At 48.9% G+C, this 13,574-nt stretch overlaps 1 protein-coding gene across 2 annotated transcripts in view; it reads left to right on the top strand.

The window, feature by feature from the left end:
- Positions 1-6,994: 6,994 nt before the first annotated feature.
- Positions 6,995-13,574, top strand: part of JARID2 (jumonji and AT-rich interaction domain containing 2) — a 264,620-nt gene continuing 258,040 nt past the window's right edge. Inside the window, exons 1-2 of one of the 2 annotated variants that reach the window (XM_075532448.1) lie at positions 6,995-7,159; positions 7,882-8,082. In XM_075532448.1, the coding sequence (XP_075388563.1) occupies positions 8,038-8,082 (45 nt within the window). In that variant the 5' untranslated portion in view covers positions 6,995-7,159; positions 7,882-8,037. Of the gene's footprint in view, positions 7,160-7,480; positions 8,083-13,574 lie in introns of those variants that run through there. The other variant, XM_075532447.1, reaches the window with a different exon arrangement.

Here is a 13,574-nt window from a genome sequence, read left to right as displayed (position 1 = left end):
AGATGTCAGTCAAAGATTATTAAAAAACAACAACTTTCCTACTTCCTCCTCTGCCCCCACATATGAAGATAGGCCCACGCAACATCAGAAAGTGCACGCTGGCATTCAGTCACTTAGGCAAGAAGCTTTGTCAGTCAGCGACCATTATGCAGCACGAATCCATCAGGTGAGAGGAAGTGCGTTTCTAAGCAAGCTTCGTGAACACCAGCCCCTTTTCCAAAAGGCTTCTGTGACCAAGTACGTTGTCGAAACCGTCTGCTCCTTCTTTCGGGCTTTAGAGTCCTTCAGTAATTAGGGCAACTTCCTGGGAATGAGCAACCCCCAACTTTATTGTAGCAAAGAGTTATTTCCCCGTCTCCCTACTCCCATCCAGTAACATGTCCTGTAATAATGCCCCTTGAGGCACATTGTGGGAAACCAGGGAGGTGGACCCAAGAAAGGAGATGGAGCCTGAATTTGAGTTCTGGCTCTGCCACCCTCCTCTGCCTTGTAAGATCTTGAGTGAGTCACAACCTTTTCATATTTTATTTTTACCTCCGTACAGCAGGGGCAACAGCACCTCTCTTGAATTGAGTTGCTTCATGGATTTGAGTGTGTACTTTAAACACTATAAACAGTTGTACAAATGATTCTGCTCATGGTGGTTCGATAGTGGGGGTCCGTTGCAAAATTTGATCAAGGTTGCAACCCATGTCACTGGATCGTACAAGGACAAAATGTTTTATGTTGCCTGTTCATACCATGCTATTCTTACCATTGACATTAGCATAATAAAAGACGATTCCTAAAGGTGTCTAAAGGATCAAGATTCCAAGACCTATTTTTTTGGGGGGGGGGTGCACACAATTTGATTCCTAGCAGTGGTCTTAGGACATTAACAAGGTCAGTCTAAAGACACTTTCCCAAGCAGTTGTTACTTAAAAGCTTTGTTTGTATGTCTACTTTGGGGCCATCACTCTGAGGGACAGAAGGAAGCACAATACAAAGGTCAAAGTGGGATGAGAGAATGTTGGACCCAAGACTGTCTTTGCCAGGAGTTGACTTTAACCCTCTCATTTCATAGACGATGGACTTGAGGCCTCCAGGGGTCAAGTGAATGGCTTAAGGTCACTCAGAGAGTTAATATTGGAAACATCTGATTCTCGTCTAGCTGCCAACTGCTGTCTCAATATGAGACATATTATGCCCCCATAAAATGTTCCGTCTAACCAGGAGAAACAAGATCTATAAATGACATAATTAGAAAACAATACAACTGCAGAACAACAACAACAAAAAATTAAAGGCTCAACACTGCACAAGGGCAATGAAGATTCCAGGGAGGAGGAGGTCAAGCAGCCAGTTTGAGCTAGATAGCGAAAGGGCTGTAGCTGGGTCTGGAATCTGATCAAGGCGGAGGGAAAATAACAGTGTTGCAAAATGGAATAGGGGACATAATCGCAGGCAAAACGGCTTTTGTCAGTCCAAATAGCTGGAGATCACAACCCAGCAAAATACCTAACAGTAAGCCCTTCCAAATTCTCTTATGTTGCTCGAGCTTTGGGGAGGATCTGAGAAGCACAAGATGCCATAGGTGCCCCTCTTTAAGAGGTTGATTTTGTATTTAGAGATAAGAAATGGGAAGGAATGGTTAAAAAAACTGGAGCATGCACGCAAAGAAGGCTGCAAAGAGCAGCGGTGTGGAGAAGATGAATCTTGGATTATTTCTTACAACAGCAGATGTGGTTGCTGTCTGAAAGCATATGGGAAAATTGTGTAATCTCCTATATTAGTAGGAAACCCTCAAGAAGGCAAGAATATGGATGATTTCTGTCTTTGGCCCTTACTAACTTTGAAACTATTTCTTCTCACTTTTTATAGTAAATGAAATATTGGACAGAATGCTTCATAGGATTTGAATCCATCATATTGCCTGCCAGCTCTTATTTGCGCCTGCTGACTTGTTACCTCTTTCTCTCTCATTCCCAGCAAGTCCCCATTCCCAACCCTTTCATTCACCACCCTCTCAGCTAACTCGTTCCTAAATCCTTTGGGTTGTTGACATCCTAAGTATTTCTCAGCCTGTTCCTCTGCTCTGAATGGTATTCCTCTGACACGGAAGGAATTCAGATCAGTGCCATTTCTTACTTCACCCAGATGACAACATTGCTAATGTTTTCTGTTTCCCTGCCTCTACAGTGGGCTGGGTCTCATAGAAACCTTACAGGGCAGAATAGAACTGCTCCTGTGAGGTTCTAAGACTCTTTACTAATGGAGTAGAAAGCCTCCTCTTTCTCCTGTGGAACGACTGGTGGTTTGAAACTATTGACCTTGAGGTTTACAGCCCAACACGTAACCCACTACACTACCAGGGCTTCTGTCCTTGTCTGCAGTGTCTCTCTCTTCACTAATCCTCCATTCCATTCCTCCTACACGCAGACTTTTGCCCATTGGTTTTACACCTCTAGTGAAAATCTTCCTAAGGACCCTTTTAGGGTTGTCCTATAGGACAACATTCGAATTCGGAGGCAGGCCGACCCTTTCCTGTCGAGTCACTAGGCGTTGGGATCTACTCCGTGGCAGGGAGTTTGGTTTGTTTTCTTGTTGCCTGGCATGGAGCCTTGCTGGTTGGTCTGGGCGCCTGCCTGCTCTTTGTGATAGCTGTTGTTAGGTGCCATTTAGTTCCCATATACAATGGAGCAAAACACTGTCCGGTCCTTTGTCATCCTCATGACTGCTCTTATGTGTGAGCCCATTGTTGCAGGCACTGTGTCAGTCCGTCTCATCCTGACCCTCCACTTTACTGGGCATGGTGTCCTTCTTGAAGGACTGGTTTCTCCTACAGCATGTCCAAAGTATGCGCGATGAAGTCTTGCCATCCTTGCTTTATAAGCACTCTGACTGTACTTCTTCTAAGACAGATTTGTTTGTTCTTTTGGCGATCCATGGTACTGTTATCTAGTCAGAAAATGGCAAGGGTAGAAGAGATGAGGAGTGGAGGGTAACTGGCAGGAATCTTAAACACAAAAGAGGTGGAGGCAGGCTTCCTCACAGACCTCTCCAGCACAAAGGAAGGTGAAGGGCAGAGGGGATACATTTCCTTATCAATAGACAAGACCCATGATAACAAAAGGGCTGGGTGGAGAAAGGCAAGACATTCAAACCACACCCACAATGTCTGAATAATTTTGGATCTGATACCAGGACAGAGCTTGAAGTCTTGATTGCTTGGACTTGCATACCTGAAAGGAGGGCAGCCATTCCAGAGGACTAGCCAATAGCAGAAGACTCCCCAGAAAGCCAGGCCTTGGTGGGAAGGCCATTACCATATCACATATTCGCCCTTACACCCCTAGCCCCTGGGCTTATTCAACTTTTCTTCCACAATATCCCCCTTCAATAAACTCACTTTTTCTGTTCAAAGCTTTTCTCTGACTCTTGTCTGAAATTTGTCTCTTGCCTGAAATTTTTCTTGTGAGTGGGACATGAAACAAGGTGTGGAGATGCTTGAAACTCGGAGCCACTTCTCTGTAACGGTACTTTCAATATTCTTTGGCAGCCCCATAATGCAAACACATCAATTCTTTGATCTCCATGATTGTTAGGTTTCTGGGATGGCTTCCCTTGGTTCTCGCTTCTCAATGCTGGATGAGTTCACGCAGCAGAAGCACTTCTGGAAATTGAAGTAACGTTTATGAGGGAAAGAGAAGTGTCGTGTATTACAGCCAGGAAGCACATGTTATTTCTGGACAGCATGCAAGGCCTCGAGAGAACCTTACAAGAGTTCCCGATGAAGTTGGCCATTTCAGGGGAGTGTGAAAACCCACATGAAAGGGGTACCAGAACAAGAGTGAGGAGAGCTCAGAGAGAGAGAGAGACAGAGAGAGAGAGAGAGAGAGCTGCCTCCCACCTGTAAGAGAGCACCTGCAAGAGTGGGAAGAGGGGGTGCGGTCTGCCTTCCTATCCCCGCTAGACTGGGGGTGGCATGGTTGAGGGTAGTAGCTCATTCTAGTGACTGAGTTCAGGCGCACCTGTGTTACGTAATATGGTGCCTCAAGCAGGGTATGTGTTCAGGTTGCTCTCCTGGACCCAGGTGACCTGGGTCTGAGCCTGCTCAGTTCTGGATTTTCCCATAATTTGTTACTGCATGCCTGATTTGTTTGCAACCCTTTTATTGTGGCATGGCAATCCCCCTAATCTTTCTACTTTTCAATTCTATGTCCAATTTTCACAGGCATATGAAGCTATTGAAAATACCATGGCTTGGTTCTCATGGCTTTTCAACACTTTAAAGGGATCTTGTGCAGATTGACTCAGTGCAATGCATCATCTGACCTCCTGACTGCTGCTTCCATGAGCGTTGATGGGGAGGGAATCCAAGCAAGAAGAGATCCTCACGACTGGACAGATAGGCTCATCTGTAGTCATCCCCCAGCATACATTGCACCCTACCCTTTATGTGTCGTGTTTCCTCAGGTCTCAATTGTATTTCAACTTGCTGGTAAGTTGTTCTACTTACTTCAAAAGGCTGAGCCCCTTACTTCAAAACCTTCCTTCCACACTAACAGAGCGTTTTTTGAGAGCTTTGACAATTTTCAGGCCTGCCCTTTCCAGTGAGGCGTCTGCTTACAGAGAAAGGACTTGGGGGCTTTCTTGGTATCTTCAGGGATGATAGAGGTCCCGGTAGAATCTACCCCATAGGACAGTGTTCCTTACCTCTACCCCTTGACCCAAATTAGTCTGAGCAGTTAAAATAAGCAGAAGAGGGAATTAACTTTAAAGAAAGTGAGAAGAGGAGAAAAAAGGAAGGAAAGATTTGTTTTTGACAAGATGGCAGGCAGGGAGAGGGGGCTCCATCCTAGTTAACTGGCTCAACAGGAAAGGCTTTCAACTGCTAAAAAGGCCAATCCCTTTTCCTTTTCAGGGAAAGCAACACTAATGTCATCCAAATCTTTTGGAAATGAGCAAATTCCTTCTTTGCCCTGCCCTCAGGCTTCAATTCAGGGTGATCTGGGTTGATAGCCCAGCAGGGGAGCTCACAGGCCCAACTCTTAAGAGGCCCAGCCTCAAGGTCTCGCTAAGGTTATGGAGAAGAAACCTACACTTGTTCTTAAATATTTGCCCAGGGAATGACAGATCCCGACACTAAAACCCCAGAAAATCGGATAAAACCCCAACTATGTGGGGAGGTTGAGATTCCCCAGTACAGAGGTCATAAAGATCATAAGGGTTTTTTGAAAACACCTCATTATAACCCAAGCAAAACAATTACTTGGGGTCCAATACTGAGCTGTAAACCTGGGTCTGTTCTATTGGGTCCTTACTAGTAAAGGTGACCAGCAGAGTTATTTTGCAAAATAAGGCACTGATGACTCCTTATCTTCCTGAGGAAGATATCAACATAAGACAAGATTGTTAAGTTTAGAAAGCATTCTATTTTTTTTTTAAGATCAAGTCATAATTAAAAGGCGTTTTAAAAAGTCTTTCATTTCCCACTAACATTTCCCGGAAGCTTTTCAAACCTTTTCTATGTTTAGCTAGTTAGCTATTATTATCTAAAGCCTCACCATGAGGTCTGGTCATTACTAATTTGCAGATGAGAGTGACCCAGCTCAGAGGCTGTGGTTACCTTTTGGGAGGCTCGTCCTCAGAGGAATGATGTGAACCCACAAGTCTTAGCCCTAGTTTGTGAGACCTTTCTGTCGCTGAGACTCGTGGATCTCGCTAAAGCACAGCTTCCAATAAAACCGAATGTGTTTCCGAGCAGAGGTACTTTTGAAGGGCACAGAATTTAAGGACTGGGAACAAGTGAGGTGACGGATAAAATTTACAGAAAGGCCGTATGAGTGAGCGTTGATCTCAGTTTTCCTTTTTCCAGCTAGCTTGCGCGATGACTTAAAACCGCGCAGCTCTCAAACCAGTTCTAACCAGAAAAGGAACGACTTGCAAGTGTTGGGTGAGACTTGCCAACGTGGTTAACATGCAAAGGCAGCAGGACCATGCTACTTGTTTTATTTCAGGAATTAAATAGAGGCCCAGGCAGGTAAAGAGCCAGCTCTCTGGCGTCCTACTCGGCGGAGACTCCAGGCACCCGCCGCTCGCGATGCGTCCTAGCAGTTTCCCGTGGGTGTGAGCCAGACTCCATATTCCACGCGTGCCGACCTCCCTCCCTGCATCCCCCGTCCCTTCCAGCTTTTCAACTCGGCCGTGCCGTGGGCAGGCGCCCGGCTGGCACTTCTCCGCCGCCCGCGGAAGCCGATCACACCGGCCGCGCGGCGCCGCCGCCGCCAACTGCTCGGGGCCGCGCGCCGGGCCGGGAGGGGCCCGGGACCCGCGGGGGTCGCCGCCGCCGCCACCCGCGTTGTCCGCGGCGCACGGGGGCGTGCGTGGCCTCGCGGCGTCGAGAGGCGGGCGGCGCGGGAAGACGTGCCCTCGAGGCCGCCCCGGGGCCAGTGCGCGCGGCAGTGTCCTGAGGTGACACCGACTGCACGGCGCACGCGGCCCGAGCTGCCGAGCAGCGAGTTCGCACCGGGGATTCCTCCTGGTGCGTGGCCCAGGGTGAACCCCGGACGGGCGCCCAGCCCTCCCGACACCCCCCGCCCCCCGCGCCGCCACGCTCGGAGGCCTTCCCTGGGGAAGCCGCGCGCCCCTCCCCTGAGGCTCCGGCGGCGTGCGCGCGCGCGCGCGCGATTCCTCGATTCCACAGGCGGTTCGAGCCCCGGTGGGGGCGGGGTACGTCGTGAGGGGGGCCGGCAGCCGCCGGGGGAGGTGGGACCGGGGCGGGGGCTGGGCGGGGGCGAGCCGGCGTGGGGAGTTCCTGGCTCGCGGACCACACGCTCGGCGGCCCAATCCGGAGCCGGCCTCGAGCAGTGTCGCACGCGGGACACGTCCAAACGTTTGTAGGCAGAGCTGGGGAGGGGGAGGGGGGGAGGCGAACGGAGGCGAAGTGAGTGACAGGTTTGCGGGGCAGGCTGGGAGTCGTAGTTCTCCGTTCCTGTGGCCATAGCCATTTTGTAGTCGGGGGACTACAACTTCCAGAAGATCCAGGGGACCATTCTAAGGTGCCCCGGGAATAGGCGGCTCTCCCCGGGGCCGAGCGTCCTGGGGCACTCGTACCCGCCAGCCCGGCTACAGCTAGAAGTGAAGGCAGTGGCGGGGGCCGGCGTGTGGCGGCCGTAGGGTGAGCGGCAAGCTGGGGAAAGGGGGTGAGGTGGAGCGCCCGAGCGTGCCATGCATTGAGCTAGGGAGCCTCTCTCAATTCCACCTCTCGGATCGGCGTGGGAGAGATGCCGGGGGGCCGCCTGCGCTGGGTTTGTCTTGGCTTCTCGGGCGTCTAGTCGACGGGGCTGCGGGGCTCCGGCGGACTGGGCCCGGGGTGGTTGGTGCTTCGGTAGGCGGGAGCCTGGTGGCTCAGCTGTGGGAGTTTTCGGCTAACACCCGACGGGGAATTACCCGAGGAGCCCTAACTTGTATAAAAGCAGAGTCCATTTAAAGTTGGGCTGGATAGCCTCTCTCTCATTGGTCCGGGGGCTTGGAAAAAAGAGACTCGGCGAGCCCTCGCTGTGGTGCTGCCGCCGCCGCCGGAGTTGACTCTTGTGCTCGCAGTGCTGCTGCAGCACAAACGTGACTTCCAACATTTTTTATTTATCTTTCCCTTTTCTTTTCCAAGATGTAACTACAGCTCAGATGCTAAAGACCTTCACATTTTGCTGATGTAGTTTTTGGAGGAAAAAAAGGGGGAGTGAAGGGCGTCGGTTTTTTTTGTGTGTGTGTTGTGTTTCGGGGGGAGGAAATTTTCCATTATGAGTGTTTTACTAAAGTGAATTTTTTTTGTTTGTTTGCTTCGTTCGTCTTTGGCTCTTTTTTTTTTACCCCCCTTTCCAATTTCGGATTTATTTCAAGGCGAATCTGGCATTGGGCGAAGAGGAAGAAAACTCGGATTACAAGATCAACCACCAACAACAATAAAAACCACCAGGATATTTTTTTGAAAATTTCTGACGGCTTTAAATTCATGAAGCAATTGTCCTCTTTTGCAATCAGCATTTGGATCTCAGAATGAGCAAGGAAAGACCCAAGAGGAATATCATTCAGAAGAAATACGTAAGTGCTGTTAACAACACATCCTTTGACTTGCAGTTTTAAGCAATGGCTGTGAATGTCAAGTTTATAGATAATTCTGCAGCTGAAGGGTTTTAAACACAGCGTCCGATAAGGCTGTTTCTTTCTTTTCTGAAAGAGGGCTTTTCAGGCAAAGTCGTGCCTGTCTAGTTTGGCTGAAAAAAACAGATTGGTGTGGAGATACCTCAAGTGAATAAATTGACCTCGAATGACAGAACCATAATTTAGTTTTAGATGAAAGGCGAGGGCTTTTCGTGAAGCTTGGAGAGTAGAGGGGGCTGCGGTAATGTAACTAAACTGCATTCTCGGGTGGGTTTCGCCCTGTCTTGCACTTTGCATGCAAATGAGCCTGTGTTATTATTGTTAATGTTATTTGGAAAATCGTGTAACGCTTGTGTTGGAAGCCTTTTAAGTTGCAGTCGAGTGTCCGATTATGGCGATCTTGTTCCTCGCACTGGGCACATCAAATTTAATGTATGTGGTCGCTTTGGCTTATCTGGTTCGCAACGTAAACCAGTTGGGAATCATGTTACAGCGAATACATTTGTTGGGATTGACTTTAATAATGGGGCTGGTTTTGTTTAAAAATTTATGGTTTCGAGTTTTTTTTGGGGGGTGAGCGTTCTGTGGGGGGGCTACACTGGCTGTTTGTTAAGTATGTAAGTGCATATGTAAGGGACTCCAAATAATTTCTGCTAGTTAATTGGCTTCGGAAATTGGCTGAATATTGAGATCTAAGTGGCTTGGAATAGTTAAATTTGTTTTGTGCTTGTCGTACAGCTACATTTTGATTGGCATGGAGAATGTTTTTGTTTTCTGTGCCCCCCCCCCTTTTTATAAGTTTGGTGGGAGGGAGGAAAGAGGGGGGACAGGGATTAACCAAATATGCACTCGAGTGATTGGTGATTAGCTGCATGCTTTAAATCAAAGAACCCATTTTTAAAAAAAAGGACGAATGAGCATGTAGTAGGGATAATGCGACGTTACAAGAAAGTTTTATTTAACTCTAGTCGACAATTGGGTGTTGCTGTTTGCTCTCTTTCACCAGTGTGGTGTACTGGGAGATGACCTCCGGGGCACAGGTTTTGTAAGAAATATATTTAATGGAAAAAGCTGAGTGCCTTTTTTAGTGGATTAAGCCTAATGCAGACAACTTAAAACTTCAGCTCTGAAAGCAATACCAGGTACAATAACCTAGCCCAAGTTAAAAATGCTGCATCAGAGAGAATTTACGAATTAAAATACATCCGCATTGCAGAGGGCTGGGCACAAGCACAGGACTAGTTTAAACTCGGGCAGGATAAACTGCATGGAGACAGCCTTGCCTTGGAGCGTGGACGCCTCCTCCGGGCACGTTCGTTTCGGCTGCAGGCACAAAGCAAATTGGGCAGAACTTGGACAAGAACATCACCCCCCACACTCCCCTCCCCCCCCCGCCCTCGTTACGTTGCTTGCAGAGGCGCACGAGGTGGAATTTTTTTGTTGGTGTCGGTCCGCGGTCCGCGAGCGGTGCGGCCGCCCCAGTGCCGAGTCCGGGTGGGAGCCACCCCGGCCGTGGCGACGGCTGAGGGAGGCGGAGCCCGAGTGAACCCTCGGCGAGCCGAGCCCGGAGGGGGGGGACGGAGGGGGGGGACGGAGGGAGGGAGGGGCCGCAGGGCGCGGGGGTCGTCGCGGGCCGGTTTCGGGCTGGCTGGCGGCGGGCGGCCTGTAGGGGGCAGGCTCCGGGCGCCCGGGGCTGGAGGCCGGGTGGGTGGGGCCGGGAGTGCGCGGGCCACGAGCGGGTGCGCGGCCTGCTGGGCCCCCGGGCGCGGGGCGCGGGGCGGGGGCGTGCCGAGGAGGGGCTGCGCCGCGCACAGCTGCGGCCGGGACCCCCTGCCGCGCGCCCGCTGGGCCTGCCGGCTCGCCTCGGGCCCGCCCGCCGCCGCCGCCGCCGCCCTGAGAGCAACAGGTTAAGCGGGCTAGACGTCAGCGCGCCCTTTCCTTCTCCGGTTCTTCCGGCCTCCCGCCGGCACCCCCGCCCCCCGCGGCCCGCGGCTCCCGGCTCCCTTCGCTCCGGCTGGCCGCCCTGTGTTGTCAGTGTGACGTCACAAAGGGACGGGCGCGGGTGGAACCTTCCCCCCCCCTCCGTGACGTCAAAAGTCGAGCGGGAGGTTCCAGGCGCGTGGGGACTGTCAGCGGAGGGAGGGGCCGGGCGGGGGCGGGGGCGGGGGCGGGGGACGAGGCTGCGCCGTGCCTGCGGCTTCCGCCCTGGGACCCGGCGCTTCCCACCAGGTGAGCGCCGGACGCCTAGCATCCCCTCCCGCGGCGCCCTCCTTCCTACCCTCTCTGGTGGCCGGCCCCGCGGAAACGCCTCCTTTGTACCCACGTGTGCGGCCGCCGGATCCAGGTCTTCCGACCCGGGCGGTGGTCCATTACTGCTGGGCGCCCTCACTAACGCTTTCCGAAAGGACCGGGAACTCCCCTACGGGCACTCTGCTTGGTGGAGGGAGACCTTGGCGTCGCGTTTGGGATGACTTTACAGGGTGTGTGTGGCTTTCAGGGGGATGGCTGTGACGGCACAGTGGTTACCCGTCACGGTGGCACTTTTTGTCACCTTAGAGGGGCACTCCTTTGCCATTCACGTCTAGTGAGTTTCCCCTTTTTTGTGAGGCTGGATTGAGAGAAGAGTTGTCCTTGAAGCTCGTGTTAGGCTCTGGAGGTGTTCAGGTTCTAGCTTTCTTCCCCTGAACGCAGCACCTAGTGCAAGAGACTCACCTGTGCCTGCCTTTGCCACATTTCCAAGTCATTGGGAAGATCAGCGAGAGGGGAAAATGCCAAACACCTTACTCATTTTATACAAGGTGGGATTACTTGCCTCTGTGGAAAAGCATCACGTTTCCTATACTTGCTCTCAAAAGCCGTAGATGGCTGCGGATTCCCCATTTAGTTTTAGTCTGTGGCAAAGCAGACTTTGGCATCTGAGACTGTAGATGGTAGGCTTTGGGAGAAGAGATTGTTTATATTTCATGTTAAACAACATCCTTGAGAAACTTGTAAATTGCTGTCTAATCCTGTCTTAATTGTACTGGGCATGAATCCCACTACAGTACCTTAAATAACTGAAAACACTTGCCGTTCAAAGTGTCAGCCCACTGGGACAGTGTACACAAGGTGTATGTTTTGCTCTCTGGGCATGCTTTCTGTCGTGTGCCAGCACTTCACCAAGTGTCCATTCCTAGGAAGAATGTCAACATCTTTTGATGCTTGGTTCTTTATAGCAGATATAGATGAGTTTTAAAGTGGAAAGTTTTGAAATGACAAAATTAAAGTCACTGCTGCCACAGGAAGAAATGATTCATGCAATTAATGCAAAAACAGGTGACCAGTTTGCTTTCTAGGATAGCTGGAGCAGAATTTGTACTACCTAGATGTAAGTTTTAAGTGTCTTAGTTTTGAAATTTTAAAGTGCAGTATGACTTAAAAAAAAACTGGAAGTTGCATTATATCCCAACGCAGCAATTACTATAATTGTAATTACATAAAATCTTAAAGAAATAAAGAGCGGGATAAATGCCACCAAAGTATACAGTTTAGGGGGAGAAAACACTAAATTATTTAATTGCCCACTTTTTCTATTGATCTGCTTAAACGGCTGTCTTTGTCCATAACTTTCTCTTTGTCACTTAAGTGTAGGACAGACGATATAGCAGCTATTGCTGTGAAGAGTACTGAAAGAATATCAAGTGCAAAGGCCAAAATGCATCACTAGAAATTAAAAGGAAAAATAAACTTGGTCTGAAAATAATCCAAACTGAACTAATACTGCTTTGCTGATACTATTTATCCTAGTCTGTGTCCCCATAATTATGGGCTCAGAAAGTGAAATATGAGAATAAGTTGGTACTTTGAATAGGTTATACTTGTCCCTTTTTGCTGTGCTAAAGGCTGTTGATTCCTTTCCACGTACTTTTGAAATAACTCTAGTGTTAATATGTACCCTTGTCCCAAAGGTTACTCAAAAACTCTGAAAGGAGGACACTTCTTTCTTTTAAAGAAGGCATTGGAGTGTCACATTAAGTCTATAACATTTAAACACTTTGTAAATGGCCAAGCTGGAGGATTTCACTTCTAGTGTGTGTGTGCCACCACTTCTAGTGGTGTGTGTGTGTGTGTGTGTGTGTGTGTGTGTGTGTGTGTGTGTGTGTGTGTGGAGAGAGAGAGAGAGAGAGAGAGAGAGAGAGAGAGAGAGAGAGAGAGAGAGAGAGAGAGAGAGAGAGAAAGCCATGGCCCGAGGACCCAGACTTGTTTGCGTTTTATATGAATGGTTAAATCCACTGCAGGCTGAAAGAAATTAAGTTTTGAGATTCTTTTTGCATTCCAGTCCCCTACAGCTTCTCCTAGGATAGCATAACAGTTCTCCTAACCATCTTTTAACTCAAGCTTCTGGACCTGTTGACTTGCCTGCCCATCATGAAGTGCTTCCCTGGTGGGCAATTTGGATGTGTCTACCCTGTGGCTCCCACCTTTTGAAGATGTTTTGCTTGCCAAGTGTCAGTTGCTTGTTCTCAAATCTGGTTATTCCAGTTGGAATTACATAACCACAGTGAAATATGTGAACTGATAGCATGAATGTGGGAAAAAAGGCTGCTGTGAAAGGCTAAAGTTGACTATTTTGGGGAAAGCTTGAGAAAATTAACTTCTGAAAACATCAAGTCTTTTAAATTTAAAATGGGCTGGGTGAACTAATCACAATGATCTACATATAACTCCCTCCCACAAGGACACTGGTACAGATAGGAACTGGAAACACAGGGAATCCAAGACAGATAAAACCCTGAGGGCCAGTGGTGAGAGTGGACATAACGGGAAGAGGGGTAGAAAGGGGGAACAGATGACAAGGATCTACATATGGCCCCCTCCCTGGGGGATGGACAACAGAAAAGTGGGTAAGGAAAGACATTGGATTGTACAAGACATGGCAACATAATAACTTATAAATTATCAAGGGTTCATGAGGGAGGGAGAGTGGGGAGGGAGGGGATAAATAAGCTGATACCAAGGACTGAAGTAGAAAGCAAATGTTTTGAGAATGATGATGGCAACAGATGTACAAATGTGCTTGACACATGGATATGTATGGATTGTGATAAGAATTGTACAACCCCCAAATAAAATGATGTTTTAAAAAAGAAAAAAAATTTGAAATGGGCTAAAAAATGGAGTAGTATTGAAAACATTTCGGGGGACTCTATGGATTCTGCACACTTATTTTGCTTAATTTCTCTTAAGAATCAAGACTTCAACAATTATGTTCAACTTTCCAGTAAACAGACAAGCTTAATGAGAAACACTAGGTTTCAGCAGAACTAAGTTGACTTATGGAAGTAAGACCTGATGTCAAAAAGTGCAACTGAAAGTACATTTCTGTGCTTTAAAATGGAGGCATGTCTTTGTAAAACATTTTTAAGTGGGTTCTTGCCTAATCAACTTCTTTC

Source organism: Tenrec ecaudatus, chromosome 1 (assembly GCF_050624435.1).
Source record: "Tenrec ecaudatus isolate mTenEca1 chromosome 1, mTenEca1.hap1, whole genome shotgun sequence".
In the NCBI taxonomy this organism is placed as follows: Eukaryota; Metazoa; Chordata; class Mammalia; order Afrosoricida; family Tenrecidae; genus Tenrec; species Tenrec ecaudatus.
This window is presented reverse-complemented; position numbering and strand designations above follow the sequence as displayed.